The sequence below is a fragment of the Emydura macquarii genome, unplaced genomic scaffold (genome assembly GCF_026122565.2).
Source record: "Emydura macquarii macquarii isolate MOO-44397 ecotype Brisbane River unplaced genomic scaffold, CSIRO-AGI_Emac_v2 contig_3451, whole genome shotgun sequence".
Classification (NCBI taxonomy): Eukaryota; Metazoa; Chordata; order Testudines; family Chelidae; genus Emydura; species Emydura macquarii.
This window is the reverse complement of record NW_027133588.1, coordinates 2,047,883-2,075,772: the sequence shown is the minus strand read 5'-3', so window position 1 is coordinate 2,075,772 and position 27,890 is coordinate 2,047,883. Positions and strand designations below refer to the sequence as shown.

At 51.6% G+C, this 27,890-nt stretch overlaps 1 protein-coding gene across 4 annotated transcripts in view; it reads right to left on the bottom strand.

Moving 5' to 3' along the window:
• Nucleotides 1–27,890, bottom strand: part of LINGO1 (leucine rich repeat and Ig domain containing 1) — a 429,045-nt gene that overhangs the window by 43,158 nt on the left and 357,997 nt on the right. Inside the window, exon 1 of one of the 4 annotated variants that reach the window (XM_067534635.1) lies at nucleotides 2,877–3,374. The exons of 2 other annotated variants lie outside the window; for them this stretch is intronic. In XM_067534635.1, coding sequence (XP_067390736.1) covers nucleotides 2,877–2,882 — 6 coding nt within the window. In that variant the 5' untranslated portion in view covers nucleotides 2,883–3,374. Of the gene's footprint in view, nucleotides 1–2,876; nucleotides 3,375–24,610; nucleotides 24,744–27,890 lie in introns of those variants that run through there. One more of the 4 variants, XR_010917386.1, reaches the window with a different exon arrangement.

Here is a 27,890-nt window from a genome sequence, read left to right as displayed (position 1 = left end):
AAGGTGCTCCTGAAGGCCCCTAGTTCCATCGCTGGAGCTCAGATGATACCTGCCTTGATTATGCAAAGTCAGGAGGGTGGGGCACGGGACACTGAATATATTTGGATAATTGAAGTTTCAGATACTTGAGAAATGTAATGAAAAGATGTTGGGGAGACCTGACCTTACGGGGGTTGGATCTTTGAGGAGGTCTCGTAATCCTATTCTTCAAGGAATGAGCTAGGACCTTGTTTGTGTCCCTGAAATCCATTCCAGCCTCCCACCTTTGCCCAGTTATTTCACTTAAATATTTATAATCATTCTGATGGTGGTCATCACTGTAGTCTCTATTTTATGTAGATATCAGAGCTGCTGCCCCTGCAACAGGCTGGATGGGAAGGAGTTGGAGCAGGGACATGTACAAACAGCTGTGGAAGTCCCAATCTAAGGGCTGGCTTTGAGGGTTGCATAGGAAGAAGGGGAAAGGACACAGATGGAGATGGGGGAGTAAAACTGAGAAAGGGGGGATGGGAACAGAGGCCAATCTTCTGCAGAGATAGGGAGCTCCTGCATTTCACAGGGCTTCCTGACCCACCCAGCCTTTCACCATAACTTTGCTGATCAAATGCAGGAGTTCCTCTCTTTGGTCAGGCGCGGGGCAAGAGAATGAATTCCAGGAGGTGAAAATAGCACCTGCCACGACTCTAGCAAAGGGCCAGTGGCTTCCACTCTCTCTATGCCCAGTGCTGTCGCCTGACACATCCTGCAGAACTGTAATATAAATCCATTTGCTTTTGGAAGGAAGGGAACTTTACTTTTGATGGATGTCTAGCTTCTATGGTGATACGGGCACTAAAAATGCTTAGATGACTGGGTCAGATGGACACACACAGAGGGAGACAAGAGAACAAGGTCTTTGTGATCCAGCGTGAGCACCTATTATGAAAGGACTCTGATCTGCTTCTCTCACACTGCCCGCACACAAACCCACCCTACCCACGAGTGAGTCGCCTTAACAGAAATCGCACACCCTGCTTGTTTGCTGGGCATCCTGAGCACACTGTGGACCAACACCTTTTGCTCTGGAATATTTTTACTTCCTGGAGATGGAGAAGTGAAAAATCTGAGCATCAACGTAAATGTAAAAAGGAATTTTCCTCTGTTGTTGCCATCCATGGGGCAGCTGGGCTGGGCTCCTTCCTGAGCGTCATTGTCTTTTCCCCCTCTTGGTATCACCAGAGCCTGGACCCCCGTCCATGCACAGCAGATCCCAGCTACATCCCTATATTAGAGACAGCTCCCACCCGAGTTGGGCTGAATTCCCTGCAATCAGCCCTCTCTGCCTCGGGCTGTCGGGAACTGAGGGCCAGGCTCCTCTAATATTAACCCTTTCTCTCCCCCAACACTACCACCAAATCAAGGTTGAGGGCTGGCTACTTCTCCTGAAATAAAACAATTCCAGCCCCTTGCAGCCCTTCCCCAACACTGGCTTGTCTGGCATTGAAGGGCTGCCCTCCTGAAATTAACCCTTTCCACCCCTCCAGTCCTGCCCCAATATTGAGCTCTCTGCGACTGAAGACTAATCCAGTCTGAAATTAACCATTAACATCCCAGGCTCTCCTTCCCCAAGGCTGAGGTTTCCCCTCTCCCTGACTGAAGGCTAATCCCACCTGACATTAACCCTTCGTGCCCCTGACTGCACTGCCTGTCTTTCTGACCGAAGGCTAAATGCCTCCATGGTATCAGCCTCAGCTGATCCCTGGTTGGCAGCGCTGTCCCAGTGACACCCCACCTGAACCTGTGATCTGTTCCCGGCCGGTTAACTCCTCCGCTTAGCGGGACCAGGAGGGCTCCCACATTACCATTCAGCCCAACATCTCATCCCCCTCCCTCTCCACACACAGAGCCAAGCGCCAGTTTATTAGCTGGCTAGGACAGGAACAGTGGCCAGCAGCTGAGCCCCAATGACCCATCCATCCGTCCGTCCGTCTGTCTCTGGGTTTTTATAAGGTTGCCTATCATCCTGGTCTCTCAGGAGCTGGCCCAGGGTGTCTGCTGGCATCAGTCTCCTTAGCCAGCTGGGTGCATTGGGTGGCTGGGAAGGGAAGGGTGCTACACCCCCAAAGAGAGACAGTGGGGAGGGGGGAAGGGGCCAATATGGAAAATGAAATGGCAAGGCAAGACAATGGAGAAACAGGAGAGGGGACCCAAAGGGGGGAAGGAGGAGGGAATGAGGGCAGAGCCAGAGACACAGAGCCCTTCTGCTGCCAGGCAGCCCGCACAAGGGCAGTCGCAGCTGGCTGGGCTTTGGGAACCCAAACCCATTGAGCATCAGAACCACCACACGCTGAAGAACCCAACTTGCATACCCACAACTCACACACATCCCTCCCCTAGGGAAGGGCAACTCAGACCCTTTGGAGAAAGCTGGGGGGGGAGGGTTGGTTTCTGACACCTTTCCTATAGCACAGACCCAAAACTCAGTCTCAGCCCTCCAGGAAAAAAAGGCTTTCCTCCCCCCCACCATAAAAAGGGGCCAGGACGCACAACTGCACACCCATCCGATGAGACAAAAGGACCCCCCCCATTAAACCCCCGACACACAAACTCCCACCCCTCCATAACACACACACCCTGGAGTAAAAAAAAGCCCCACACCCCCAACCCAACATGCACACAACTCACACCCATTCAATGAACACCCCCAACACACACACACACACACACAATCCAAGGCACGGACCCGTCACCCCCGCCTTGGGGCTCGCCTGGAGCTCGCCTCTGCAGCTTCAAGGGGCGGCCGGGCACGCGACACAACCCGCTGCCCCCTCGCAGAGCCGGACCCGGACCCGGACCGGCCCCGCTTCCCCTCCCCGCTGCCCCAGCCCGGCTCTTACCCGCATCTCATGCTCGTCGCTCGTCTCGCCCGGTTAGAAAGAGCATCTCTCCCCCGGCCCCCACATCCGCCCGCAGCGAGGCAGCGCCCCGGCTGCAGGCTCCGTCCAGATCCGAGCCCCCCAAGGCCGAGAGCCGGCTCCGGGCAGGCGGCAGGAGCGAGCGAGGGGGTCCGGCCGGCCCGCGGGCTCTAGGGGCGAGCTGCTGCCCGCACGCCCGGCGCGGCTGCTGGCTGGCGGGGGGCGGGCGGGGCGGGGGGCTGGCGGCTCCGGAGGGAAGGGGGAGGCATCTCCTCCCGTACACACGCAAAGGGGGGTCGGGATCAAGCCCGCACCGCTCCTCCTCCTCCTCCGCGGCGCTCGCTCCAGCCCCGGCTGTGCGGGGCGGGGATGAGCCGGCGACTGAACTCAGGGACCCTCCTCGGGGGCCGGCCCCCAGGACGCAGCGCGACGCGAGCCAGCCTCTCGCTCCGAAGCCGGCACCGCTGGGGGTGGGTGGCCGGGCCGAGCCGAGCGGGGCGGGCCCCCGGGCGCTGGGTGGGGCCAGCTGGGAGCCAGGCAGCGGCTCCAGGCAGACAGAGACGCGGCCGCAGGACTGGCTGAGCGCGGGCTGCAATCACCAGCCGCCGCGCCCGCCCGCCGCCTCCTCCCTCCGCAAGGCGGCGAGTGGCGGAGAAGGGGGAGCAGGAGCAGGAGGCGCGGCGCGGCGCGGCCCGGCCCGGCCCAGGCAGGTGTGCAGCCGGGGGCGACGCCATGGGCCACGCCCTGGCCTGGCGCTTTGCGCCCCACGTGCCCGGCTCCGGCCCGCCTGTTAGCGGACCCCCGGGAGGGGCGCCTGGTGCCGATTCTGCCCGGGGGGGTAAAGGGACATATCCTTTCGGAGCAGCACGTTTCTACTCACCCCCGCGCTGGAAAGGGGGCTTCTGGCTCCGGGATGCTCCCCCCCTCGCCTCCCCAGGGGGTGCTAGTGTTTCCTGGGAGCCCAGGCCGAGCCACATGCCCAGGGCCGGTCGGCTTCCTTACTGGATTCCAGCCCTGCCTGCAGGGACCAGCTCTTCCGAGAGCAGCCTCCAGGGGTTCCGGCCAGGACTGGGCTGAAATGGCCACACCGCTCCCAGAGCCGGGAGCTAGGAAGTTTCATACGCTCTCTGTCCTCCTTGATCATTGATGGGCACTGACTGTCTTACTAGAGCTCACCAGTGATCAGCACTGTGCCTGATTTCCAACAGAGGGTGCCCGTGTCGTGTGCACAGTCCAGGGAGGCTGTGGGGAGGGGGACTGGAGATCGGGGAGAACAAACAGAGGAATGAAAATGCAGGAATTAACATCTCTCACACCCTGATAAAATCACATGTATTAGAAACTGCCCATCTGATCCCAAACCCTGACAAGATCAGCTGGACTAGAGACTGCTCTACTGCCAGCAATGGGCAAGGTTTTGTACCTGATGATAATACCTAGCCCTTATATAGCACTTTTTATCCATAGAGCTCAACATGCTTTAGAAAGGAGGTCACTATATCGTCAGTTCCATATTATAGATGGAGAAACTGAGGCACAGAGACTTGCCCAAGGTCAGGTAAGCAGAGAACAGAACCCAGGGCTCCTGCATCCTTGATCAGGGCTCTACCTACCAGGCTACTCTTAGCAATTATGCAGCCAAGCTCTCTCAAAGCACTTTGTAAAGGGGAGGAGTATTGTTACCTCCATTTTAAAGATGAGAAAACTGAGGCACAGAGAGGCTAAGTGACTGCTCCAAGACCACACAAGAAGATAGCATCCAAGTCAGGCACAGAATCAACATCTCCCTGATTCCTGGGCTCCACTGGACCATGCTTTCTCCTTACACTTGTAACGGAGAATGGATTGTAGCTGGTACAGCACCCTCTGCTTACAATGGATGAGGCGTGACAGAGAATGCAGAACACAGTGCGTTAGTGCTAGAAATGGGGAGACAGGCGGGACAAAACAAAATGTGGGGTCATCTTTGGCCCCTGCATCAAGCCCAACCTACACTGAACCTTTTGGACTAAGTCCCCCTCCAGCCATGCAGCGCAGTCAGGCCAATAGGAGCTGCCTCTGGGGGCTTCCTGCTTCCCTTCTTCCTGCTGAGAGAGGAAAGCAGCCCAGCAAAGACGCGGAACAACTGATCACCACAGGGAAGAGGAGTGGGCCTGCTAAAGGCAGAATCGTGCTGGAGGGTGGGATCGGGCCTGTTGTGGACTCCAAAGCCTCAGTAGTTTCAATAAACTTCCAGCTTTTAGCTTCTTAACTGGAACCAAATGTCAAAACTTTCTGAGGTTTGTCCATTACTACATGCAAAAATAATGGGTTTCAGTGGACACAGCTGTGCCCTCTGCTTATATATATATATATATATACGGCCCCCTCAGCCTATAATGGAGACTGGCTTATTAGAACAACACTTGCAGATTTGCCTAATGATGTGTCTTCCATCCAAGGCAGTTTTCTCCAGCGGTAATGGACACAAACTTTGTTTCTAATGTGCACTTTCACTTCCTAGTTCCTTCCAGAAGGGCTCCCCTGGGAGCCCGTCACAGCTCCTTCCTTCCAGCCAAAGAGGGTTAGAGGCAGCTACATTCCGAGTCCATTAACACGGCCCTATGCACTGGCCAACAAAGTTGCTTGCCGGGCTACCCAACTCCCACGTGAGCCCCTAGCAGGGCCCCGATGGCTATCTCTGCCAGCAGAAGCTTTTGATGATGATCTGGCCTTAATCCACCAGGCATGTAAGTGAGCCACCAATGGATACGGGCTAAGATTTCCCGACAGTGAAATGCTCCACACAGGCTTCCTTTACGTCAATGCAAACAAAGTGACTCTTGGGGCCCGGTCCTTATAGGGACTTTGTGCCAACATGCAAAACTCAGTAACTCACCTGCTGACCCAAACTCCTCCTCTGGCATTGGGCCCAGAGGGGAAACAAACCCCAGCTCCAGTCCCACCCCAGAGCGACTGGAAGGGAGGTTGAAGAATGAGTGTCCCTTCCAGCAGCAGGATAAGAGGGAGAGTCACTTAACAGCTCAATCGTCCTTGGTCTAGCTCAGGTCCCTGCACATTGTAAGGCATCCCCTGGCTCCCAGGAAGCACGGGCTGAGCCTTGTTGCCCAAGAGCCACCCTCTGAGCCAGGACAGATCCAGATTATTATCCACCTGGCAAACATCTGTGTGTTCCCAAAGTGTCCTTGCAAACTGAACTGAAATAAACAAAGGGAAGAAGACAAGCTTGCCAGAGTAGGTTTGAATCACCTACAACAACAACTCCAGTTATTTCTGCCCAGAGCTCTGTGCCCTTACACACACCCCCCTTTCAAATGCTCCCCCCTTTCTGAATATGACAAATGATAAATATAAGAATACAGATCAAATGTGGAAGCACAGATGTGCTCACTACACCACAGATCATCATGGCAATACATACAGTATGTGTGCGCACACACATGCCCTTCTCTTTTGAGGTCAAGGGAACTTCAATGCAGTCTTTTTCAGTGGTCTAAGATCTTACACAAGATCAACATCTATTACTATTATAATTATCATCATGTATATTTAAACAGCACCACAAATGTAAATGGCCCTTTACAAACATAGACAAGACATGCTTCCGGTCCCAAAGAGCTGACAATCTGAATTATACAAGCTAAGCAAACACAGGACAAACAACAAGATTATAGTTTAGATTGCCTGCTCTTCAGCGTGGGAAAAGAGTCTGATATCTGCTTTTAAAGCCCCACTGCAATGGATGGAACCGTATAGTCTTTTCTACAGAGAAGGGTGACACTGATGTAGAGAAGACACTGAATTCATCTTGGTCCCCCCCAAAAGATGTAGTATGTACATCCCGTATATATGACCACGATGATACTACTACTAGCAGGTGACGAAGGCAATACTGTATATATTACCACCATTAGTTGCTACCAAGGTGCTGCCACGTTGGGGATGGGACTGACTTGTCCTGCACAGCTCAGAACATACAGCTGGCACCTAACACATCATTAATAGTAATGACAACAATTCTGAGAGAGGAGGTCTGGGCTTCGTAATGAGAGGAGGTGGGTTTTAGGGGTCGGATGTGCTTTGGAGCATTAACTGCACTAGCGTATGTATTTGTAACTTAGAAAAGTGTTCGAGAGAGAGGGAGAGAAAGAGAATAGGGGTGGGGTGGAAGGCAGGGAAATGAGATCTGTGGGGATAGGTGGAGCGTCTTGCATCAATGCTCTTGACCTGCTGAACTTGAGGCACGATGTAGAAAAAAGATCCATCCTGCTGTCCCCCGCCCAAACCCCACATTAGCACAGGAAGCTGGAAATGGCGCGGGATCGATAGCCTTTGCATAAATCACATTTTTTGACAACTTCAGTCTAATGATTTTCCTAACGACTCTGGTGTTGATAAAATGACCCAGCAGGAAAAGCAAGAAAACATCAAGTACATGAGAGATGGAGGTAAATCTAAATCTAAAAACAATGGCTCTATCTTGCTTTTGCTCAGATCAGTGGGGATTTTACTGCTGACATCAGTGATACCAGGATCAGGCCCCTAATGAGGAAGCGTGTATGGGGGGAAGCTGAGAGTCTGAAACTCACTAAGACACATGCCAAGGCAGCCTCATGCCGTGCAGTAACACTGCCCACTAGGTGGCAGCATTAAAGAGTAGAATTAATCGCTGTGGTGGTTGAGTGGAGAAATCGGCTTTGTTGTTAATCTATGATCAAAGCGGTTGATGGAACTCCCTTTATCTAGCAGCTCCCCTTTCTCAGGGAACACTCCCGAGTCCCCAAGCAAGGCCTGTAGGGAGCTACCTTATTGCAAAGATCCACCAGGGGAGTTCACCAAGCCTGCAGCAAGGGAGTTGTCTGAGTGGGCCAAAACTGCAACACCTCATTTCTCCGTGGGATCAGCATGGAAGTGCACGACATCCATCCAGCCAAGGAAATGCAAATAATCCACCCCACTGTTAACAGCCTGGCTTTGCTGGTGTTAGACCAAGTCTGGAGCACTGGAGAGCCATCCTGGAGCGGAGAAGCCAAATCAGCTGATCTGGCCTTTCTTTTCTCATATGTGTAGATAGCACCCCAAGTCCTCCCCTCCAGAGCCACCACATTGCTGGGCTAGACAAAGCTCCAGATCTTGGGAAATTAGCTTCAGTTCAGAGATACAGCAGTGAATTCAGAAGCCAGACCTCTACACTATCTGCAGAGCTGGCCTGGAAATTTCTAATGAGGCTACCTCTGCTTCCAGGCAGTCCAGAAATACTTTGAAAATCGCTTCTTTCTCATGGTATTTCAGCACTGTTAGTCCAGATACAGGCATAGGTCCCCATACTTTATGGGGTCTGTAGTCCCATACAGTATCTGCAGCTCATGGGACAGACCTACTTCTCCCTCCAGATGTGTGGTGAGAATCCATTTTCCCCTTTAGCAGCCGGATGGAAGAGGCAGATGTCATGGCCCAAGCCAAGTCTCTCCTTGGGCAGCCTGGGCCTCACACATCACAGGGGCATCCTTGTCCAGGACACATCACAGGGTCCTTGGAAGAGGAAAGCCAAGAGCATTTGGGACCCTGGGCAGAGTCCTTGCTACCTGGAGATGTGCTTCCGATCACAAGAGAACACCTCCCTCCTCTCTCCCTCCAACTTCAAACTTCACCTCCCTACCAAAGTCTACGTTTAGATCGTTTAGGGTGATTTCCAAAGGTGACTGGTGGCACTGTGGGTATGGAACATATGAAAATGAGCACCCTATAGATATTCTTTTTCCTTTCCACCTACAGAGGGTGTGGAAAGCTCCTTCTCTTCTGAAGCTTTTGACTACAGGCTTACAGCTTAACTAGGCAGTTACCCATATTTTTCCAGCTCTCAAAGGCTGGAGGGTTCACGGCTGGTTAGAGCTGTTCAGAATGGGATCAGTGTGGTTCCAGCTGATTTGCCTACCCCTGTCTGTGCTGAGCCACGAAGTTCAGATCCACATCCCTACGGCGGGGGGTGAGGTTCAGACCTATGGTTTGCTTCTTTGTGTTGAATTCTATGTACCAAGGCCAGCACCGAAGTTCAGTCCCTCCTCAACCCTTCCACTCCACAGTCTGCTGTTGTTTGGGTGCAGGGTTTTAGTTTGGACCCACCTCTGAACGTTAGTGCTAGCACTGGCCTGTCCCCATGGTAGGATCCAACCCACTCCAGCATCTCAGCAGGTCCCCAAGGAGGAGCAGGAGGTGCGGGTGCTGGCGGAGGGAGGTAAATGCTGTCTGTATCATCACAGTGGGTTATGATTAGCATCACCTCCAGCCAGGCTTCCTCTTTTAGATTATGCTGATACCGTGGGTACGGTTGCTTTGATTACTGAACTGTCAGAATGGGACGTCAGGGGCGATGTGGGGGAATCTAACTGAAGACAGCTGGAGGGGGCTGCGCTGGAGAAATGTGAACTCGGGCCAGGAGGAGCTTTGTGAGTCAGGCTGGGATGGGCAGAGAGGCTGCTCCCATGATGGCTGGCTGGAGCAGTCGGGGAAGCAGAGCAGGGAGCCGTTTGGGAGGGGATCAGCCCAGGGAAAGGTCCGGCCCTTCTCTCTCATGCCAGCTGGTGATACGAATATGGTGAAGCAGCTCCCCAGGAGAGTGTGTCTGAATCCTTTCCTGACAGCGCCCGATGGATACAGAGCACAACCAGCCCAGCCCAGCAGCAATGACACCGTGTCCCGCTCCTAACCTGCTGCAATGCCCCGCACCTCTGCTCCCCCCAGCTCACACCGACCTTGCTCACCGTCCAAAGCAGCGCCAGACGAGCCCTGTTCAGAACCCAAACCATGCAACAAGCCTCCCTGGTGACCCACAGCAACTCCAAACACTGATGGTGAGCCACACCCAGAACCCATGGAAATGCCCAACATCTCCGCCCAGCTTCACTCCGAGCCCATGTGCTGCCTGACCGCCATGACACAGGAAAAAAGAAACGGAGATTAGACATGGTGGCCACAATTGGTAATGTCCAAGTAGTCCCACACATAACCTACGGCAGCGCCCGACGCCCCCTGCTGGTAATCCCCAATAACAAGAGGCCTCACACGTATCCCATGGCTGTGCCCTATAGGCCCCTGTGCTGAGCCCGGCCCAATATCCATGGCAGCCTGACATTAACAAGTTACCTGTAACCCATGCCTGTGCCTGAGACTAACAAGCTGCCATGTAACCATGGCAGCACCCAATAAGCCCCGTCCATAATCTTCAGCAATGCCTGACGAGCCCCCCTCGTCCCCCATAGTCGCACGTCTCACACACCTTACCAGAGCAGGACGATGGCTCGTTGTAGTGGTGTGTGGGGAGGATGAGAACAGATCTCATGCTGGGAGAACTTGCTTGCCAGTTTCAATGACTCACAGGCGACTGTGCTGCTGCTCTTTGGAAGTGACTTCCAGATGGGGCTAGGAAACCCTCAGCTATGGCTGGGATACGTAGGCTGAGAGGAACCTCACAACTGTTGATACTCCCACTCCATAAATGACGTAAAAGCAGGGAGTTATTAAAGGGTTAATGATTACAGTAACACAGCCTAATAGCCTGCTCTTGATACATATTCCATCCTTTGTGGCATGCAAGGCATCACCTGGCAGGCCCCATGCAGATCATGACTCAATCCCACAGGACTGCCACACGCAGACAGTGCTGCGTCTGGCCCCGGCAGGCGGAAGCCATGCCAGAGCTCTCCGGAACAAGTGGGCTCTTATGTTTCTGAGAAAGATCTATATAATATATAAAGGTCTGAGCTAGACTTAGACTTAACAAGGAGCAGTCACCCACAATCCCCACACAATCTGCTCACTCCACAAACTGCCGCCCAGTGTTTCAAGAATAGGGTTTTCTTTCTCCAAATGCAGCTGATTATGAAGAGGGCTGGTTGGAAAACTGCCATGGGCCAGATTCAAATCCCATTACTCATGCTGCATGTTGCCCTTCTCTGGGAGCACTCTCAGTAGAGTGAGGTGCTACTAAATCAGAGTGCGGGTATCAGAACCTGGCCCCCAGCAAATAAACACAAGAGATCAATGGGGTCTCACTGGTGGGGCCATACTGTCCATTGCTTCTGAGTGTAGATGAGGAAGGGGGAAGGTGCAAGAATCCCAAGAGTTTCATGAGTTTTAGAACTTATTGCTTATTCATTTTTAATTCTGTCCTGGGAACTTGTTATACATTATTCTCCTCTCTCAAAATGTTTCAGTTGTCCAATCTGGGAGCAGAAACAATACCATGTGATTCAACTGGCCAGCAGCACGCCACCAAAGACAAACAGTGAATGAGCGGGTCAAATTATTTCATGACTCCTTAATGGATACACTTGAAGAGAATAACAATCCATTCAAGCCAACTAAAAAAGGCTAGCTTTGTAGTGCTTGATTCTGGAAACAAACAGTTCATCCAGCTATGACTGCGGGGGAATAGCATAATGAGGCAGGGGGGCTGGGTACACCCGTTACACCTGATACAGGGCATACCCCAATTCCACCACTGTGGTTGGCCAATACTGGGTGTGAATCACTGGGTAGTGATGAATTTAGTGTAAGCAAAGCTAATCTGGTAGCACTCATCTCCAAGCCAAGCCTGGATTCAGGTCTGGGCCTAATGATGAGCCTGGGAGGGGAGGGGAGAGGAGAGGCTGTATTTCAAGATGTGCCATCCTTCAGCTGAGATGTGAAATGGAGGTCTGCATTTGCCCTATGTCGCATACTGCTGTCCATGCAAAGAACTCCAAAGGGTCTTTATAAGTCTTAGTTGGCCCCACAACACCCCTGTGAGGTAGGTATTTGCTTCTCCTCTGCACCAAATGGGTATTCGCTCACCCTTTCCTCTTGACATGCTAGCATTTGTTGTGGGAAAGGGGAACTAGCATCAAGTTAGGAAGGAGGTTGGGCTCGTTGGAGGGGCTCAGGGACTGCTCTTGGGAAGACACATTTAGAGTTAATTAAGGAGTTAAGTTTTATAAAGTTTAAAGACAAGGCTAAACTAAAGGTCACTGGGGTAGTACTAGGACTGAAGAGCTACAGGGCAAGCAGGAGATATGCTTAGAAATAGGGTCAAAGGTTAGCAGGAATAGGCCACCTCCTCTCCACATCAGCAAGTCTTACCTGTCTGCTGTGCACCTCCTCCCAGGTTCTCACGCTAAAGGGCCATCCCTTCTGTGAGCCTGGGACATGTTGGGAAATGCAAGTCCTGAGGTTGGGGGAGGGCAGAGAGGCTGTCGGTGCTTCTCCAGCCCAGCCCATCTGGCTCATCCCCCTTTCTGCGGCTAGACATCACTGAGGTGACAGAGCATGGCTGGCCATTATAGCTGTACGTTGTCCAAGCTCCGGCACTGTGTTCCAATCTTGGCCTAGCCCCGCAGTGTACAGTGGCAGGTTTTAAGGTAGGAACCCAAGTTTTTACCCTTCATTGCCTCCTCTTTGGAAGCTGACCTTGGAGTTGAGGGGCCCTCCTCAAGATGGGGCTGTATTCCTCTGCCACTGAGGGTCACAGGAATTCGTGTGAGACTGGGCTGAGCCAGGCAGTATCCTGGGGTTGCTAGGAAGTGGGAGAAAGGAATTTCCTCAATCAGATGAAATCCAAGCTCTGAAGCAGGGCGTGAGCTGCTGAGACCTCCACATTCATGTGCCACTCCCCTTTGAGCAGGGCTGTCCTGGCCTTGGTTGTAGACATCTTGGAAGCGTTCCTGGCTGTTTCCCAATGAGTCTCTCACACACACGGCTTGGAAAGGGCCGAGTTGGCAGGAGCTGGATGGATTTTAATTACTCCCATTATTATTATAATCCTTTTTCTTTTAAATGTTCACACATTTCTTGCAACAAGCTGAGCTGAGAAAACATCTACAAGTTCCAGGCTGAGATAGCGTGTGCTGCGCCTTGAAGCCAGGCCAGCTCCCGCCCTCAGAACTTGGGAATCTAAGGAGAACGTTGGCTCTGCAGCCTGCCTCCTTCCCCTCTTCTCCGTTGTCATTGGGGATGGGGGTCTTAGGGTCAGCTCTGCTGGCTGGGACTCAGTGAAGGAGGTGGCATTGCATTAGCCTTGGGCTGAGCTTACATGTTTGAGCCAACAGGCAACTGAGTAACTCCTGTATGGCATTAACTAGCGGAGCAAGCCATCCACAAAGGAGTGGCGTAACCCCTGGCTGCCTCGTTGCTCTGCCCAGTCTAGCTGGCAGGTCGTGGTATTGAGATACTGGATATGGAGGCTGTAGGGCACTGCCAACGTTGCCTCATGTACTCGTACTTTCACATCAGTAGCATCTAATATACAGTGCACTTTGCAAGGAAGAATGTTCCAGAAAAAGGATTCCATGCCTGTGCAGTTTTTGCCACATCCCCTGACTTGTGACCACATAACCATTGTGTGTTTGATTCTGAAACCTTCATATGAAAACAAAACGAGCCCGGTTTTTTGGATTTGCTAGAGTGAAAACTGAATCATAGAATCCCAGAACCAGAGTCAGAAGGGACCGCAAGGGTCATCTAAACTAACCCCCTGTCAAGATGTAGAGTTTGTGGTGTGTCTAAAAGATACAAAACTAACTCCAGTAGGATATCCCTTCCCTCTCCATCATCCAGTCTCCTGCTCTCTGGCATTCTTGTAGGAGGAGGTGGGGAGAGTAGGAGAAAGAGAGGACTCCCTGTGACTTTAGATGTCCAAAATCATAGAAGAGAGAATCCAAACTCATGGCAGGCATTAAGCCAGACTGAGATTCCTTAATGAGGGTGTCCACACCTCACCCTCTGAATAACACAGTGCAGCCCTAACAGATAGAAGCTGCACAGTCAGAGATAGATAATGGGTTTTTTGACAAATCTGTGCAGCACCACAAGTCCATCTAATACTGCTTCCTCACTACCCTTCAGTCAGGAGCAGTGGATGATGTGACTTCCCCATTGCTCACAGATTCTGGTATGGTGTTTTCCATCCCATTCCAGTTCAGAAGCCTGTTTAGATGTGACCACATCCCTTCCTCATTTAATTTATTACTGCTAGTGCCTCCTTCCAGCACAGGAACCAGGTGCTCATGCCACATTACAAAAGGTGTTCCAACTTCCAGGGCTCATCATGACCAGCTGGTCCAATGAAGATACCACCTCCTGGCAGCCCAGTCAAAGACCCATGCTGTTGTATCTCAACACTGGTAATTCTGCCCACCTAAATTCACTGTAGTGTCAGTCACAGGCAGTATTCTCCTTCACTGCTGGTAGGCAGTGAAGAAATGCATCGCTAAACAGCTGTTGTTTTGCCCCTCCAAGGGGGGTGGCATCTCAGAGGCAGGTCGAGTGGGATGAAAGCTGCAGTGCAAGGTAATCCGATTGTTATCACCTCCCCATATCCATCTGGACAAATACCAACTCCCACAGGAGTACAATGAGTCTGTCCAATGGTGGAGTGAATCGAAGTACTGTATTGTATGGCTTCTCCTCTTGCTCATGGAAATCAAGGGTCATTATCAAGTATTAGAATAAAGCTAATTAAAGTCGCCCCTTGTGCTCCCTTTAACTGCTCCCTGCCCTGGTGATCAGTTTAATGTGGAAGATCATGGGCTAATATAGGAAGATCCTTTGGCTAACAACTATGGACTCTGGGATATCACCCTGGGAGGGATATTTTCTTTCATTGTTATGCCAATAGTGATATGACTTGAACAAGTGAAAACAAAACAGGAACACCCACTGCAAAGCACTCTCTTCTCCTTCCCACACTTTTCCAGCATGACACAAGGGTGTTAATCAGAGCCAGTGGTAGGCATCTTTTGGGTTGTCTGTTAAGGGCTGGAGTGTGACCAGGACTCAGTGTATGCAGGTCACCGAATGGCTGGCCTGCATTCCCAATGTCATGTGCACAAAATCTGACACACTTTAAAGAGGAATTCAGCAGATGTCCAAGTGTCTGGGAACCCAAGGCCTTAATTATGAAAGAATCTGCAGCGTGCTAATGCAAACCTCTCTCTGCTGCTTGATAGATTGACTGACTGTATGTTCTGTCAAACTGGCCAACAACATGCCGCAGGTGGGTCTGGGAAGAAAAGCTCCATTAAATTCTCAAGCTCATTGACACATACAGAAGGTATTAATGACGTCTCAGTAAGATCTCAGTGTCTATTGTAGCCCACATACAGTAGATGAAAAATAATTTCTGGTACAAGGAAGTTCTGAGTGTGACAGCTTTTTAACTGCACAGTGTAAGAACAGGAACCAGGCAATGGGACAAAGGAGCAATGATTAAAGTTCTGAGCACAAAGAGCAGAGGGATGGGGATTAGAACAAATGTGTTGAGTACATCAAAATCATATCAAATGCTAATGCCAGAAATGAAAGGACTGTGCTGGACAGGGAAGGATTAGAAGCTGATAAAGGAAATGTCTCACTGGGCCGGCTAACAAGTGCCCATTGAGGGAAAGAGCAAAGAGTGGAGGCTGGAGAGAGAACGCTGGGATTAAAGCACCTCCTCACCTGTCTGTTTAAAGGAAGCGTGGATTCCACCTGTCACGGCTGGGCAGCGATGTGGGCACAAAGTCCAGATAATGGAGCAAGAGCCGGCACTGGGTGAGTGAAGGATGGAAAGGTCTCTGTTTGGGATGCTGTGAAGGAGGAGGAGAATAGGCGGGAGCAAAGCAAGGTCTGAAGGCTGAGAAGGAGCGGAGGTGAAAATGTGACCATGAATGTAAAAGCCCATGTCACAAGGGGAAGTTGTGGGAGGCAGGCTACTGCTGTAGGGCTTGTCTAGAAAACAGCTTTCCCCCTCAAGGGCCAGCGCCACCCCCACTGCCTTGCCACAGCAGCTGAGCTGGCGTGTGGAAATCCTTCTCCTAGCTACTGGAGCTGCTCCACAGCTGCTTTGTGGAGGCTACTGGCTGGAGTAACCTATAAGGCCACAGAACAACCCGTCTGTAGTGGGGAGTCTGGACGACCAACCCCGTGGTTTAGCCTCAGACTCCACTATCTTCTCCATTACCCCACAGGCAAGCCCCCCAGGAGCTGGGCTCCAGGCCAAAGGGATGCAAACCTTTCTAAGGGCCCTCTCCTTGATCCAGTCTGCCATACACTGCTGGGGGAGCTGTGTGACTGCACAGTCAGGGGCTGGACTTGCCCATGAGTGAAGAAGCCAGAGGAACAGTGGCCCTCGGGCTGTGTCTGATTTTGTACAGGCCACTCCCTAGACTTTTGCTGTTGTGACTCGAGACTGCGCCTGGCCTCTTTCCCCACCTTGCTTCTTGCCAAAGCCCATAAGCTTTGCTTGGGCAAAAGGACAGCAGCTGTGGCCTGAATCATCACATACTCCACAGGGCCCAAGATATACGATTTTGCTGTGCCCCATGGGAGCCAGGAGATCCTGCCAAACACAGGCACGGAGAGGCTGGCCTGGAGCCCCTCTCAGAGGGGGGCGTTAGGAGAATTTGCTGGGACATTCCTGTGGCTGCCGTCTTGGGAGCACAGCCAAGGAGGAACTTTGTTCTGCTCAGAGTCCAGCACTAAAGGGGTGGGGGGTGAGGGGCGGTGGTGCCAGCTGCTTGTTAAAATCAGATCTTGCTCTGATTAGGTGTGAGCCTGTGAATCCAGCTGAGCAGCTGGCTCTCCTCCTAGTGGACTCATCAAAGGCACCGAAGGAGGGTTGGAAAGTTGCTATTATGGCTGAAAGATAGGACTTGGTGCCAGAAAATTTGGGGTCAGATGTGGCTTTGCCACTGACTTGCTAAGTCACTTTCCCTTTCCGTGCCTCAGTTTTCTATCTGTAGACTGGAGATATTCCCACTTCCCTGGCATGTCGTGAGGCTAAACCATGAATATTTGCAAGGCACTTTCAGATCCTTAGAATAAGTCTTAGAAATAACCATAGTTATTATCACTTTACACCCCTACATGCTCACTTAATATACACTGCACATGTAAACAGCTGTTTAGTGACATTTGCATGCCCAATTACACCTGCAGATCATTGACTCACATGCACAGCGGGAGAGCAATTTAAAAAAAACCCTCTAGTCCTGCCGCGTACTTTCTTTCCCACGGCCACCTTGGAGAAATCCACAGGGGCAGTCTGAAGAGCAGCAGAACCTTCCTGTAGAGCCAGCCCCCCGCCGCTCCACAGAGCCCCCAAAGCTCGCTCTGAAGCAGGCTGCTAAACGCTCATGCCTGAGCAGCAGCAGACACGGAGTTAACACTTCACTTAACTTCCCTGCAGGCGAAGGGGAGGGTTGGAAGCCAAAGGCCCTAGTAGCAACTCACTGGGCAACTCAGCCCTTGACAGCCAGAAAGGCGGGAGCCCCTGGGAAGGCAGAGCCCTGCTTTGGGGTTTTGGGGGCTGCCGTAGCCTGCATTGGCCTTTGTCTTGTGATTTCTGTTTATGAAAAAACATTGTTATTGCCTTTTTCTGTTACAACTGGGGAAGCCTAAAACCCGAAGAAAGCTCTGAGAGAAACCCCACTGGGGGAAAGGCTTACTGCTGCTGGTGGACTAGGTTAGCTCACCCTGCCAGCACTCAGGCCAGGCACCTCAATCCCAGCCCACAGCATTCCCTGCTATCCCAATGCCCTAATACCCAGATCTGCCTGTGCACCTCAATTCTAACCCAAGGTATACCCCACTATGCCCAATGGGCCATTCCCTCAACTTTGCCCATGTGCCTCCATCCCAGCTCCAGGCATTCCCGAACAATGCCCCATCCCCCAGATTTGCCCATGTACCTTAATCCTAATGGGTCAACTCCCCTCCCCCAGCTCTGCCAACGAGTCCCATGCTCTGACCTGCAGCATTTCTCCTTCCTTCAGACCTGGGACCCCATGCAGCTCTGCTAAGGCACCACACTCCTAACTTGTAGCATCCCTTACTGCAGTTAACAAAGGCTAGATGCTTCAGATGGTGTATGGGCCTGGTTTCCACTTACACTGTTGAGGTCCCGGGTTGGGGTTCAAATCGGAGTTCAAAGCCCAGCAGGTTGAAATGAAACTCAGCAAGTGGTTTGTTGGCCTAGGGGTAAGATTATCACACAAGGTGCAAGATGTGCTGGGTTCTAATCCCTGGTGATGGATGGTAATAGGGCTGTACTGGATTTCCCATCACTTGAAGACTTTACATCAAGACCGGATCTCTTTCTGAAAGATCTGCTCTAGCTCAGCTGGGAGTTATGGGCTCAGTACAGGAATCACAAGGGAAATGCAGTGCCCTGTGCTATCCAGGAGTGCAGACTAGATGACTGTTGGGCATGCGCACAGCACCACTCTTTGCTCTTCCAGGGCTGGGACTCAAAACCGAACTCTGCCTATCGCACCCCGGTCTAGATGTGCAGCGTTCTCTGTTATCATCCAGCCAGGGACCGCACGCGGCGCTGCCAGCTCAGCTGTCTGCAGTTACACCACAACCCCTGCTGTTCCAGGTTTCTTTCTTTGGCACAAAGGCTGGTTTGGTTTGGTTTTGTTTTTTCTCTCTCTAGGTTCAAGCGCCCATTTGCTGCTGACATTCTCCAAAGACAGCAGGGGCAGCTTCAACACACCCTCTTCCACTTCTGGAGCAGCCCACGGCATAAGCGGTTGCTGACCTGTTCCATTGTCCTGCACATTATGCCCTGTGTGGGCGAGCCTTCTTTAACGACCCTAAAACCAGCTGTAACACTCGCTGTTTGCTCAGCCCCTGTCATAAGTGACTGGCGCCTTTCCAAAAAGGATTAAAAGCAGGGAGTGAGAAACATAAAAGCTCGTGTAATTATGTGCAAAAAGCCCCTTAATAATTTATAGAGGGAGAGAGTAAATATCTTTGCGTGTTATTCAAGTGTAACTCATTGTCCCGTTTGGCTAATACCCAGAGCGCACACATCACGGGCTTTATCCAGGAGGCTGTTTTGTCTTTAATACCTTTAATAAATTACTGAATTTGTAAAGAGGAAACCAGGTGTCACGTCGCTCCTATAAACATCTCGTTAGCTAAAACTAATGAAGGTAGAGACTGACGGATTCCTCCCCCGGCCTCGTTTTCCTCTCCTCTGTTTGTCATTGCCATCATCCATGGCATGAGGGGGTCCGAAGGTGAGGAAAGGATAAGGGTTGCCAAAAATAAGTCGCGGAGGGTATGTCCAGCCTGCGCCAGGGTGAAGGGGCTGTTTACCTGTGGTGTAGATGCTTCGGCTTGAGCTGCTGCCCGAGCTCTGGGACCCTCCCACCTCACAGTCCCTCCTGAGCCTGAAATCTACACCTAGGTTAAACAGCCTGAGTCCCGCGATCCCAAATCAGCTGGCACAGACCAGCCGGGTTTTAACTGCAGTGCAGACATACCCAGAAAGTCTATGGTTGTGGGTGGTACCACAAACCCCTGAGAGAAGGTGATTTGGATCCCACTTGAACAGAGGGTTCCTGAGCTGTCTGTCCCTCTGGAGCTGTCTGTGGAGTCTGTTGCCTGCAGGAGCAAGCTGAGCGAGGGTAATCCTGGATTAAGGCACCGGATTAATGCCCGTCGCTGCCACAGACTTCCTGTGTGACCGTGACCAAGTCACGTAGGTTCTTCCGTATCTCAGTTCTCTGTGGATATGATGCTTTCTTACGTCCCAGCTGCACTGGAAGGATGGCTACACTAACGATTCTGAGATGCTTTGGTACCACAGTGATGGCAAGCATGTCACAGTGAGGGCAAAATTACTCACCAAATTGCTAGGAAGGAGCAAATGATTCCATTCAAACCTCTGTGAGAACCACACTGCTGAACACGTGTGGGGCTCCCCAGCTCTGGCTGCTCGGCCGCTGCTGCAGAATGAAGCCATCACCAGGCGCTGTTTACATTTCTGTCAAGTTATTTAAGAAAACAAGAGAGGACAAACTGAATCCTTGGCATTTTGGCCCATTTGGCTAAACCTCAGTAAAAGGCCCTGGACAGACCAGAATCTCTTCGAGTCATTTGTCCTCTTCTGTTTGCTCAAATAATTCAACAGCAAAGTAAATATTCCTTGTTGAGCTCTTATTTCTGAGGCTCTATTGGTGTATTCAGAGTTGAATATATAGCTAATGGAGCAGTGTGGGTGCTAAGCTACTTGCTTGTACAGTTACCAGCACAGCAAGGATTCGGTGGGTGTGAGAATGCGTTCACTCCAATACTGTGACAATGGGAAGTGTCGCACAGACTCAGTGACAAACCAAACCTGGGGGTTCCAAAATACACGGCTAGCTAGAGAAACGAGGACCCAAGGAAGCAGCGTTAGAAAGGGGACAATAGCGACCGGTGAACTGATCTGGATAGAGAAAGTCCCTGCTTGAATCCTTTTAGAGAGTCAAAACAGCTCCATTAAATCTCTCCCCCCGCCCTGCACTCTATTATTTTTCCTCTTCAAGCTACCTCCAAACAAGAGCTGGTCAAGAATATTTTTGTTGTTGTTGATGAAAAATGTCAATTTGTCAAAGGCAAAAACATTCACCAAACAGGTTTGGATCCGATGAATTTCCCGACCTCCCAAAATGTGGTATAAAAATGAGTTTTCAAAATCATCCAAATGCTTTGTTTGGACATTTCGAAAATGAAAAATTCCAGTTTTTCAGTTCAAAGCAAGTTTTCGTTTAGAAATTTAAGCTGATTTGACTGAAAAACAAGTTAAAAAAGAGACAGACATTTTGATCCAAATGATTTTATTTCTCTATTTTTTGTTTGTGAATGCTTTCGCATTTTGACTTTGTCCTAATTCATGATGGGAAAAACGTCAAACTCTCAAAAATAACGGTGGGTTGGGAAAACTGTTTTCTAACCAGCTCTACTCTGAACTTCTTGGCTATGGGTGGGATCAAATGCGCTCAGCCAGAAACTCAATGAAAGAACAAAGGTGGTATTGCACTTACCACACCACATTCAAAACCCTCACACTCCGGTAAGAAAGCTCTTCTGCATTTCAAGCCATATTTGCCAAATCCAAAAGTTTGGATAAAGTCCAGATATTCAATGCAACCAAGATGTCCTGCACTTCCAGACCATTCGAGATTTTTACATTGCTTGGGTATGAGTTGATTCAACAAAACCCCATCTGATTTCCATCACTTTCAAGCAGGATTCTTCTCCACCATTAAAGCAGGAGGCTAGAAACTTGTTCATGATACTGATGGTGATTTACACATAGTGAGTCAAAGCCATCTTTCCACTCAACCCCATGCAAGTTGAAATTCAATGGGGATGCACATGGTTCGAAGGCAGGATAGGATTTAGCCCAATGTCTTTCACCAGAAGGATTCCAAAGCAGGTCAGAACGTTATGAATGACATCACAATCAACATGATTGTGTTTACAATGCTCCCTCCCGTGCCTCCAAGATGGCAGACCACGAGTTAGAATACGATCCTCTTAATGCACCTCAGATAAACCAAGCAGGATATTAGGAAGCCAAACACAGCAGCAGAATCATCTCCCTCACCACTGAAATGCAGCCACTTCTGGGGTGGAGTGCATCAGCTGCTGAACAGAGCACAACACAACACCACTCTATGGGACAATAGGAAGTGAAGAATTAAAAAACTACTGTAGTTGAAACTGCCTGGGGAAGGCAGCAGGGGTAGAATATAGTTCTCTGTCTATCTCTAGCTAGTTTACCTGGCTCCCATCGCCATCATAGCCATGCACCTCTGACCGGAGGTATAATATGGCCAGGACACAGGGCTGAATGACCCTACTCTTACAAAACTGCAACCAGATGGCATCTTCAACAGCACAGCACCCTCAATACCCACCCCGGGGAAAACCTGATGCTAGAGAATCACATCTGCTGACTCGTGCCAGGGGAACAGCCATCTTGTTGCAGGGTCTTAGGGGTAGATAATGGACTCTTGCATTGCTTGCAACTCCCAAACTCTTGAGAACAGATTTTCCAGTGTTTCCAGTCCCAGAAGTGTTTGGTGTTGTGAATGTCCATCATGCATTACTAAAGGAGACAGGGCATCACGACACACGATCTAACAACAGGTGAGCTACAGCAGAGGTGTGGGTGTGAGTCGGTGTGTGTATGTTTGTGTAAGAGTCCGAGAGCATTCCGCTGCACACTCAAAGTTCCACGTGTGAGCATACACTCACACATAGGCTTGGCCTTCCACACGTAGGCACCTGAGACGGGGAGGGGGAGGGCAGGAAATGGGCCATGGCCCCCATCCCACTTTGAGGAATCTTAATTCAGCAGGGATGCAACAAGGGAGAACAGAGGGGCTTGGAAGACCCAGCCCCCACCTTGGCTCCTGACCAGAGCTGGGTGGTGTATGGCAGAGCCCTTCCCTGCTGGCAAGATGGAGGGGAGGCTGGGACAAACGTGAGTGGTGGTGTGACCCCGTACACCAAGTCAGTGCTGCCCATGCAAATGTGGCCTGGCTGCCCCTCCGTCATGATGGAGAAGCAGCTTTGCTAGATGTGAGAGAGTGGTGTTGCATCTGGCACACGGGGTTGCAAACACCACTCAGATTTGACCCATTCCAGTTGCTTGGTGCCCCCACTTTATGCAGCCCTTCCAGCACCCAGGCTTCCAGTGGGAGACATTAGCATATGAGCATGCACACAGCTGCAGCCTGCACTGACACCCGAGCACACACATAAACCCTCATCTGGCCCCATGCATGCTCCCCGCCCCCTCACATTCACAGGCACATGTGGCTAAGTACAGGCACCGGGATAAACAGAAATCCTTGATTAAATTGGGACTAATGAAGCATCTCGTTCTGAGTCTTGAATTTCACACCCCATTAAAGAATCACTCAAGAATATTAGCAAAAATACAAAAGAAAAACACCAATCAAAAGCACACACACAAAAGCAGCAGATGTGGAAACCAGAAAAATCAAAGCTCCCCAGTGCTTTAGAAAAACCAAACAGCTCAGGACATTACCAGCCAACTGCAGCCTGAGGAGAATTGCCTTTGATGCTGAAGAGCCCCAAACCTCGCGCTGACAGGGCCCTGCTGTGGGGAAGCTCACGCTGCTGGAGGCCCAGACAGTGCCAGGGCACTGCTGTGTGGACACACACAAACACCACAAGTTTTCCTGAAACCAAAGCAGGGCTGCACCATATTGAGTGTCCTTCAAGAAGCCTGTCATCTAAAGGGTGAGCTTGAGCCACTTGATCAATGACTGTCCCCAAGGAGGACCCAGCAGGGCCTTGCAGGTGAGGGGTGAGGGAACGGAAGCTATTGATAATCAATTAACTCCTCCAATTACACAGGCTTAATGAGGTAGCACCAAGTCGGTTTAATGAACATCGGTTTAATGAAGGTGGATCCTCTGGGCGGTGTTTTTGACTTAATCTTTACAGGTTAGGGTCAACGGAGAAAGCATCATCCAATTAGCACCACATAATGGACACCCCTTTTCTAGTCTCCTCAAAGCAGACCCACGTGTGCAAGCTGATCTCCCCCCACCCCTTCACTGGGGCCTTCTGGGCAATTCCCTGCCTCGCTGTTCCACATGGCAGTAATGGCAGCAGCAACGCTACCTAGCACTCCACCACTGGCGCTTCCCCGCCACGGCTCTCAAAGCATTGAACATCCCCTCCCCGGGGCACAGCTTGGCACGGGCAAGGCCTTCATTTCCCAAGTATGGGTTGTGTCAGCAGCCAAAACGAATGGCCTCTTAGGAGGAGTTAGCCCAAGGTCATTTCCTGAGGGAGTGGAAGAAGTGGGACTGGAACCTCAGTCTTCTGGCTCTCCTGGGTTTGACAGGGCTCCTGGCTCAGCTTGCGTGTTCGTTGCCAGAGGTGATACAGGCTGGAAGAGAGCTTTGCTGCGGCTGATTGCGTCTGGTTATTAATGCTGCTGGGCGTATCATGCTGTCGTAAGACTAAGTGTCAGGGTGCCCGGGGCTCTTGTGCAGGCACCTGTTTGTTACCTACGACTAAATCTAAAGAAATAAAATAAATATAAATATCCTTTGAACCACACTATCTCCCCAGGCAACCCTGATATCTCCTCCCCCAGAGCACAGAGGGCTGAGGAGCATGCGTGGTTGGGGGATGGGTACTCATCCCTGGCAGCAAAGCACAGTGGCCAAAGGGCTTTTAGATGGGGTCTCTTGGGACAATGCCATTGCATCACAACACTGCACTGTCACCTCATGGCACAGAGCTGGAAAGCAGCGTCTGATTGAGCCCCAGTTGGTGCAGCTTGCCTCTCACCGTGTTTCTCTTGTGGTGTCACATGAGCCTGGAAAGATATTCCCGAATTTCCTTCACCTGCTTGGAAAGTTACACATCAGCATCTACTCCTGACTTCTGGATGTAGGAGGCTGTGGAGCCTCACAACCAAACTCTAGCTTGAACCCAGCATGTGTAACATCACACAGGGCCTCATAAGCCCTAGGTCTGGCCCTACGTGAGCCTGGTGTCAGTTCCTTTCGAGGGAGGGAGGGAGCGAGGGAAGGAATCAATCATCATCACGTCACATTCCGTTCCCCTCTCTACCGTTACCATGACAAGAGCTGTTCCTTGAAGGAAATGGCCATGTGCCTTGCTCTGGATTGTACCAGGGAATCTTACCTCCTCTTTCCAGAGGGCTGCAGCGTCTGCTGCTCTGTGAACACAGTCATCAAGCAGGGCCAGGGACCCTGGAAGCAGGGGGAAGCAGCCAACTGGGATGCATGGGTTTCTCTTGCTGCTTGTGTTGTGTGCGGAGTGTCCTGGTTACGGGGCACTTGATCATAGCTAGTGGGAGAGGGGAACAAATGGAAGAGACGAGGGAAAGGGGAGGGAAATGAGGCAGGAGCTCTTGCTGGTGATTTCCTCGAGGAAGGTGGGTCCATGTCTAAGCTCTCCTCTCCCATGCTGCCAAAGCACTTGTTCTCTATGTGCCAGCACACGGGGTCAGCCCTGAGGGAGCGAGGTGCTGAGCTCCACAGCGATCTGCGAGGAAGACAGCTCCATTGCAGCAAGGCAGGTGCGATCTGCCTCAGCCCTGCCAGTGTTAATCAGAGCACAGGACGGCAGCTCTCGCTGCTACGCTGCTGTAATTTATGCCTCAGTCCTGCCTGCTCGGACTCTCCTCAGCGGGGAAAGGCTGTGTTTCACCGAGCATCAGTGGAGCTAGGTGTGTAATTTGCTGTTCTAGGGAAGGCAATTTCAAACAGTCGGCCATCACAGGCACGTGGAGGTGCCAGGGGCTGGAGTGAGTGGCACAGGCTGGGTCAGTGTCCTATCTTCCCTCATTTGTCTCTGCCAGATACGGGGGCAGCCTTTCCCCTCCCCACTTTTTGGAAGGAAACACAGGCCTGATACCCCAGGTGGAGTTCTTCCAGGGTGCTTAGGCTAGCAGAGGAGTCATCCCTTGCCAAGGTGTTTCCTAGCTCGCCTGGGCACCCTCCTCTGCTGACAGGACTTTAGCCAGCGTACTCGGTGCTTTATGGGAAACCAGGTCTCCAAAGGCTGGCTGGCCTAGTTATCAGGCATCGACTTGCCTGAAGCAGCTGCTCAGTAAGGGGAGGGGATGTGGGAGCAACACAGAGCGGGCAGGGGAGGGAATGGAGATTTCAGCTCAGACGCTTGTGGCGTTCCCCGCCCCAGAGGCACAGTGAGAGCCAGGGTTTCTAGCCGGCGTGGCCTCGGGAGCAGTGGTTCAGTGGGTGTGTAGGAGGGTTAAAGGAGAGGCATAGATTCCCTTCCCCCACCCCAGGATCCATAGCCTCAGAAGATTCCCCCCAATTCTCTCTGCTTTATGCCTTGGCACCCCCAGTGCGGGAGCTGCTGGTCTTCCAGCTGAGCCAGCTGAAGCTCTCTTCCAGGCATGTCAGTGCTGCTCTTTCATCAGCCAGAGGGGGGCACTGGTGAGCAAGGCAAGGCATTAGCCACACCCCCACCGAGGAACTGAGCGCTTCCTCCCCAGGTGGGCTCAGAGGCTCTTTGTGGGGGCAGCGCACAGCCCCCAAGTGGGGACTGCAGAGGTGCATGTGCGTCTCAGCTCCTTCCCCAGAGACGGGATTTCTGACCAATGGCTTCAGAGCGCATCGTCGGGCCAGGACTGCTGGGGCACAGTGACCGGGACAGATGTGGAGTCACTCCATGGACGGCCGTGGAGTCACACAATGCAGCTGAGTGTGGATTCTGGCCCAGTGCCTGGGGCACATCTTAGACCATCACAGGCAACACTTCCTCCACCCATCCTCCTAGCCAAGGACACTTCACATCCTGCCTGTCACCTCATCACCCAGGGTCACAGGCGACCATCCCAGCACTAACAGCGCTGGCAGCGGCAGCTTGGAAGCCTGCTACTTTCTTCCGCAGTCACACGCTGAGCTAATTGGTTTCCAAACGATTAGCCGTCCAGTCCACTCAGTGTCAGCCCACCCCCAGCATTCCCTAAGCATGTGCCTGCTCCTGAGAGAGGCGCCCTGCACACAGCTATCCTGCCTCCCCAAGTGGCAGCCCAGCACCACTTTCCCACCAAAGTCCTGGAGGTAATTTAGTGGCAAATATCTCCTCTCACCCAGCACCCGTCTTCCCCCCTGCCCCACACTCAATATACTCCAAAACACAGCTCTCGGCCCCCCTCGGGGGGTAAAGACCCTCACTGGCATGGAGCTTGGAATTCAAGGTGCTCATGGCACCTTCTCCCCTCACCCTACGAGGGCAGGAATGGCGCAGCCCACTGCTTTCCCATCATCAATAAGCTGCTGGCCCAGAGATGGGAATCACTACTTCCACAATTCCTACCAGGCAGTCTGGTACTGAAGGAAGGAGAGAGAGGAAGAGGACAGTGTGAGGAAGTAATGTCAGGTATGAGAGGAGTAGCGAGAGGAAGAGGCTAGTGTGAGAAAGGTGAGTTGGGTACTGAGGGAAAGGAGAGAGAAGGCAGAGCGAGATACATGGAAGGAAACCTGGGTGCAGCGGTTAGAGAGGAAAAGGAAAGATCTTACTGAGAGGAAGATTAGGGAACTGAGAAAACTGAAGAGAAAGGCGTGAGGAAGGAGACCGCCCATCCCTCCCTATGATGAAAGAAAAGCAAGAATCGAGGAAGTTATGAAGAAGGAGAGTCAGGTGCGTAGGCAGTCAGTGAGGAAGAGGACAGTGTGAGGAGATGACCTGCTTTCCTGAGTAAGAAAATGCAGTGAGTGAGGTCACAGGAAAGGAAGAAGGAAGTGCAGGGTAGAGGATGTCTGTGATGAGGAAGGCAATGCGGATACTGAGGCCAGGTACCAGGAGTGTCCAGGATTGCCCATAAAATGCTCACAAACCCTAGGAAAAATAGTTCCTTCTGAGCATCTCCGATGCTGCACTGAATTTGATTCAGAGGGGATTTACATAATAAAAAGCTGCCAGCAGAGCAAAGAAAACCCCATGTCTATTTTGGGTCTTGAAGCTGAAGACTATATTTCAAATCCGCTAATCAGGCGAGAGTACAGTGAACTCGTTAGGAGACAAGGTGTGGGAGAGAGGGGAGAATTTCCTTGAATGGAAGTGGTGGTGATCAGTGTGTGAACAATTAGATGGAAGGGCATATAAACACCTGTAAAAATCCTGTGGGGCCTTGAGTGAGTAATTATAAAGAATTTGGTGTTGCAAAAATGTAAGGTTCATGCAAACAAGAGACTGAGAGCATTTCTTAATGCTAGAAATAGCCTGAATACAGCCTGGTGCAAACCTACCCAGCTCAGTCAGACAACGCACCTTGATCCTGACCTGCAGCATTTCTAGCTATCCCAGTATTGCCCCTCCAGCTTTGCCAGTGCATCTCTGTCCTGCTCCCAGGAGATGCAGTTTGGCTAATAGACACTGTCATCTTGAGCTGTATCACCTTTGCTATCCTCGCCTGGGCCCCTCCCCAGCCCTTGAGCTTGACCTGCAGTGCTCCATGCTACCCCAATCTTGTTGCCTCCCTTTGGCCCAACAACTCTGTCAGTGTACCTGATTCCTGCCCAGAGGCATCCCTGCTCATTGAGTGCCAGACCCCAGAGCTGCAGCCCCCGCTGCCTTTGCTGAGCAAAGAATGACAACCCCGCCGGATGGAAACTTCGGCACAGGAGCTGTTGGTCTCAGGATTGTAAGGCTGACTTCTGG